Below are 5,908 nucleotides of genomic sequence, written 5' to 3'. Positions count from 1 at the left end.
GTTCCACCAGGGGTAGAATTCTAGCAGGAGCTCCTTTACATATTAAGCCACACACCCCGATGTAGCCAATCCTCCAAGAGCTTACAGGGCTCTTTTTTGTAAGCTCTTGGAAGATTGGCTACATCGGGGTGTGTGTGTGGGGTCTAATATGCAAAGGAGCTCCTGCTAGAATTCCACTCCTGGAGCCCACCGAGGAAGTCCAAGGTTGCTATGCAGAGGGAGGCCATGGCAAACGGCCTCTGCACGTCTCTTGCCTTGACCTGGATGGGCCAGGTTAGGCCAATCTTGTAAGATCTCAAAAGTTAAGCAGCGTCAGCCCCAATCAGTGCCTGGATGGAAAACGACAAAGGAAGTTAGGAGTCGCTACGCAGAGGCAGGCAACGGCAAACAACCTCCAAATGTCTCTTGCCTTGAAAACTCTTTGGGGTCGCCATAAATCAGCAACATCTTGACGGCCAAAAGCAAAAACTTCACTCCGGTGTCACTGAATACAGATCGGTGATCGTTTTGGGATTTTCAGCAGATATCCCAAAACCTAAGTACACGCACACATTTAAATGGAAGAAGAAGATGACGACATTGGATTTATATTCCGCCTTCCCCTCTGAATCTCAGAGTCTCCGAGCAGCTCAAAACCTCCTTTATCTTCCTCCCCCACAACAGACACCTTGTGAGGTGGGTGATGCTGAGAGAGCTCTTGACAGAAGCTGCCCTTTCAAGGACAGCTCTGTGAGAGCTATGGCTGACCCAAGGCCATTCCAGCAGCTGCGAGTGGAGGAGTGGGGAATCAAACCCAGTTCTCCCAGATATGAGTCTGCACACTTAACTACTACACCAAACTGGCTCTAAATGGAAAAAGAAAAGTGATCAAAAATGCAAGTGATTTCAATGCAAAATACCATATCGTGGTCACATGGAATCTCAAAGGACAGGCAGCTCTCAGTCATAATAAAATGATAAAGACAGGGATTCTAGCAGGAGCTCATTTGCATATTAGGACACTCCCCCTGATGTAGCCAGTCCTCCAAGAGCTTACAAGGCTCTTTTTTGTAAGCTCTTGGAGGATTGGCTACATCAGAGTGGCGTGGCCTAATATGCAAAGGAGCTCCTGCTAGAATTCCACCTCCGGATAAAGATATTTACGAAGTATAAGAGGGAGATTAAGAACTCACACAGTTGTAGCCAGAATTATAAATAGACATTAATTTTACTTTTTATAGAGAGGACAAAGTACTAATTTTTCAAAGAAAGGTATAAAATACAACTTGGTCACTCTTGTGTAGCTTTTCGCACAGTGTTTCAAACATGCCTGTACCGTATTATAAATCGCAGAATACAAAAGACAAATTCTGTTTTGGATTTCAGCTTAAAATCTAAAAGATTAACCTTGAGTGAAAAGGTTTAAAAAACCTACTCGAAATCCCATCCCCCCCCTACAAGGTATTATTATCAATAAATCTGCAGATTTCGTTACATCTTCGCTAACAATCTGCCTTGGTGGAATAGGGGAATAAAAATCCATTTTGATCATAAGGCCGGGGTGGAGATCTGTATGGACTATAAATGTTTTCCCAGAATAAAAAATGGCAGCAAGAAAGACAGACCTTCTAACTTTCCAACGCTCTTAACGAACAAAACAAGAAAAACGAACAAAACCGCCCCCCCCCCTTCAAACTAATTTTTTAGGTTTGTTGCTCTGGTACATCGATCCTGAGGACTCTAACTTTTGACTTATAGTGATATTCCTTCAGATACAACTTCACCGACGGAGGGACCGGAAGAGCATCTATGCCGTCGTACGTTGTGTAGTTACAAATCACAGTTCTGCATATATGTTGAAGCGAGAACGGGAAAGTCCTGTTTAAGGGGGTCGAGAGCAGCGGTTCAAAGAACATACAGGAGCTGGGGTCTTTGTAATGTTCCAAGAGTCCCGTGATGTCGGGGGAGTGGAAGACGCAGGGGTCGTGGGCGTCGAAGCTGAAGTTGTGGTTCCACTGTTCGATCCTGGCGTGCAGAGAGCGGCTGTAACGCCTAAAGCTCACCGAGAACAGGTAATCCTCCTGGGCAGAGTCTCGCAGCAAAAATGTCCCTTCCGGCTTTCCGTCCAGAAGCGCTTCCGCCGCGTACTTATCCATCACTCCCCAGTAGCACGGGTTGTTGTTGATCCGGAGGAGGTCGGGGACGAGACAGTGGACGTAGTCAATCTGGGTGTGATATTTCGGGGGCGATTCCAGCTGCAGCAGTTCGTCGCCGGGGTCCCACCGCGGCTTGTTTCTCTTCCTGGAGCTGGCGCAAAGCGTCACGGCCTCGTCGTCGGAGTCCATGTCGCTCTCTTCTCTGCTCTTTGCTGGCCTGCCCGCGGCGGGTTCGCCCTGGGGGTCGCAGCTGCAGGAAGGGCTGTTGCCGAAACCGGAAGCCTGCAGAACCGCCGGCCCTCCTCCGTCCGCGCTCTCGACCTCTCCCTCCTTCCCTTCGCTGTGGGAAGACGCCACGCTGAGCCAGCTTTCTGATTTTTGCTTTATGGGGGCAGTGTGCCGCTTGATCAAATGCCAGCGGAAAGCTAGCTCGGACCGTGGCGGGAAGGGACACTTGTCCAACATCAGCTCGCTGATATGGATTTTCCTCTTGGATGGGAGCACTGAAGAATGCCGGCTGCTACAGTTCTTGATAGGGAAACACTGGCCCACGGCATCCTGCAGTTTCTGTTTCAGGGACCGGCCTAGGAACCTGTGGCCACATGACCGTTCCAGGTCCAGCTCCGTCGAGGAACAGCTGTGTTTCCGCTCCTGGTTCCTCAAACTAAAAGCAGATTTCCCTGAAGTACTTGCCGTTTCGGCATCGGAACTGCTGTCGCTCCTTTTGGACCAGGAAAGCTTTTTCCTGCTCCATACGTAACCATCCTTCCTGTCTGCGCTTCTGCTCCGGCTGGTTTTTGGTCTCACGTCTGTATTCTTAGCGCTCCTTTCTTTGTTTTCTGCCATCGTTGATGCGGGCGGCTTCTCTAAAGTCCCAGGACGACCGACAGCAAATGTCTTGGTCCTCACCAAAGAGAGCTTCTGTTAGGCGCTTCGGTGTAGGATCTATGAAAAACAGAAATGGACAGGTCTCAGCTTTAGTTAGGAAGGACACATTTTACAGGTCAAGAGGACATTTCTACTTGCCTTGCGCAGGGCTTTTTTTTGAGCAGGAACGCAGTTCCGGCTGGCTTGGCGTCAGGGGGTGTGGTCTAATATGCAATTGAGTTCCTGCAGCAAAAAGCCCTATGTGAAACAATGGTGATGCCAGGGGGTGTGGCCTAATATGCAAACGAGTTCCTGCTGGGCTTTTTCTGCCTTGGCCTTGACAAGTTAGCTGTAGGAGCTAGTCCCCAAACTGAGAAACCAGACTCCCAAGGGTTCTGTATTATAAGATGATGATGATGATGATACTGGATTTATATTCCGTTCTTCACTCAAACTCTGAGCAGCTCACAATCTCCTTTCCCTTCCTCCCCCCACAACAAACACTGCCTTTGAGGTGGGTGGGGCTGAGAGCTCTCCCAGCAGCTGCCCTTTCAAGGACAACTCCGCAAGAGCTACGGCTGACCCAAGGCCATTCCAGCAGCTGCAAGTTTAGTAGCGGGGGAATCAAACCCGGTTCTCCCAGTAAAGAGTCAGCCGCTAACAACAAAAGGACCAGCTGTTCTAATTTCTACTAACAGAAAACCTAACCCCAACCTCTTTACAGTTTCTTTTAGTTTTATTAAAACTATGGCAAACTTAGCCCGTAAATAACTACAAGGATAGCACGATGGTTGTCTTTTATTTGTCACGTTACTTATAGTCTGCCTTTCTCACTGGGACTCAAGGCCAGGCCTGTAGCTACAGTGGGGGCCGAGGGGGACCCAGGCCCATCCTTTCAACCCCCCCCCCCTTCCAACTATATGGCCCCTCAATTGGAGGGCCCCCAATCTGCCCCCTTTGCTCACCACCACTCTGAACAAGTAGTAACATTGCTGTTGGTCTCTCTGCTGCAAGAGGGGTACATAAGAAATGGGTAGAGGGAGCGGAGATGCTATAACTGCCCAGGAAAAGGGGGGTTAGCTTGTAAAACCCAAGGCAGGTTACAGTGTCAGGAGCCCCACCAAACAACTAATTCTGCCTTGGGCCCCACCAAATGTGAAATCCTGGCCACGGCCCTGCTCAAGCAGATTTCACAGAGCGAGTCCAAATACAACCAACAAGATGGGACGTTCAGTAAGCAGCGCAGTAGGAGTTAAGGCTGCAGAAGGCTACAAACGGAACTGAAGAATGGCACAAGCGTTAACCCGACACTTTAAACGATGCCAACATTCCACAAAGGGATCCAACCCGCAGCCAATTATACGCGGTAGTAAAGGCCACAGTCCCAGATGATTGATTTGAGCAACTTTGTGCGCAGCCTTTTGTACAGTGCCACGCTATCGCCTGCGTAGAAAAGCCCTCTTGAAGGAGTTTGCTTGCGCACAGTTGCCGCCACAAAAAGCAAGCCTTCTCCCCAAGTTTACATAATTCAGTCACTGGGTTAAAAAGCTTCATCTTTAATGGAATATGAGAGCCAGTATAGGAAGCGACAGGTTAAGAAGAGAATTCACGTCCCTTCTGGATAGAGGAAAGTTCAACAAGCAGCAAAAAGAACTTCGTGCACTAATGGCAGATGAGATACTACATACAGGGGTGTCAAACATGTGGCCCTCTCATTAGAGAGCCAGTTTGGTGTAGTGGTTAAGTGTGCGGATTATCTGGGAGAACCAGGTTTGATTCCCCACTCCTCCACCTGCAGCTGCTGGGACAGCCCTCTCAGCCCCACCCACCTCACAGGGTGTCTGTTGTGGGGGAGGAAGGGAAAGGGGATTGTAGGCCGCTCTGAGACTCTGTCCTTGAAAGGGCAGCTGCTGGGAGAGCCCCCTCAGCCCCACCTACCTCACAGGGTGTCTGTTGTGGGGGAGGAAGGGAAAGGACATTGTAGGCTGCTCTGAGACTCTGTCCTTGAAAGGGCAGCTGCTGTGAGAGCCCTCTCAGCCCCACCCACCTCACAGGGTGTCTGTTGTGGGGGAGGAAGGGAAAGGAGATTGTAGGCCGCTCTCTGTCCTTGGAAGGGCAGCTGCTGGGAGAGCCCCCTCAGCCCCACCCACCTCACAGGGTGTCTGTTGTGGGGGAGGAAGGGAAAGGAGATTGTAAGCCGCTCTGAGTCTCTGATTCAGAGAGAAAGGCGGGGCATAAATCCGCAGTCTTCTTCTTCTAGATGCCACCTTGAAATTTTCAGGTGCCATGGTGACCTGGCGCCTGGGATTCATCAAGCACTATACAGTCCAGCTCTCCCAGGGCTGCTGCTGGATACGTCCCACTGTAGCTGAGGTGTTCACAGCCCTTCTATGTCTTCCTATAGAACATTTACCTGACTTAAGATGGTCATGTGTCAGCAAGGGGAGAAGTGAGGGTTGCTCACCCCTAAGCTCTGTAGCAAATGGGGCAAAGCCTCCCCCAGTGCCCACCCTGCCAAAATTATATCTCTCAGCCAAAAAGATCCTTATAAAGCAGGGGTGTCAAACATAAGGCCCGGGGGACGGAACTGGCCCATCCAGGATTCTTTATCTGGCCTCAAGTCACAGCTGACTTATGGTGAGCCGGTAAGGTTTTCTGGGCAGGAGACACTGAGAGGTGGTTTGCCATTGGGTGACTCTGTGTCATGACCCGGAAGTTCCTTGGTGGTCTCCCATCCAATTGCTAACCAGGGCTCACCCTGCTTAGCTTCCAAGATCTGATGCGACTGGGCCAGCATGGGCCATCCAGGTCACAGCAAAAGACATACACAAGCAATCTGCCATTACTTTTCTTTGCACAGTGGCCCTGGACTTCCTTGGGGGTCCCCATCTAAGTACAAAGTACAG

At 50.1% G+C, this 5,908-nt stretch overlaps 1 protein-coding gene across 1 annotated transcript; it reads right to left on the bottom strand.

The window, feature by feature from the left end:
* Positions 1-1,188: 1,188 nt before the first annotated feature.
* SOCS4 (suppressor of cytokine signaling 4) lies at positions 1,189-3,076 on the bottom strand. Its single transcript, XM_060261838.1, has one exon. It carries the CDS (start codon positions 2,979-2,981, stop codon positions 1,683-1,685), a length of 1,299 nt encoding a protein of 432 aa, XP_060117821.1. The 5' UTR covers positions 2,982-3,076; the 3' UTR covers positions 1,189-1,682.
* Positions 3,077-5,908: the final 2,832 nt, after the last annotated feature.

The sequence above is a fragment of the Heteronotia binoei genome, chromosome 21, assembly GCF_032191835.1.
Source record: "Heteronotia binoei isolate CCM8104 ecotype False Entrance Well chromosome 21, APGP_CSIRO_Hbin_v1, whole genome shotgun sequence".
NCBI lineage: Eukaryota > Metazoa > Chordata > Lepidosauria > Squamata > Gekkonidae > Heteronotia > Heteronotia binoei.
Note: the sequence above shows the minus strand (reverse complement) of the source record. Positions and strands in the feature narration are given on the sequence as shown.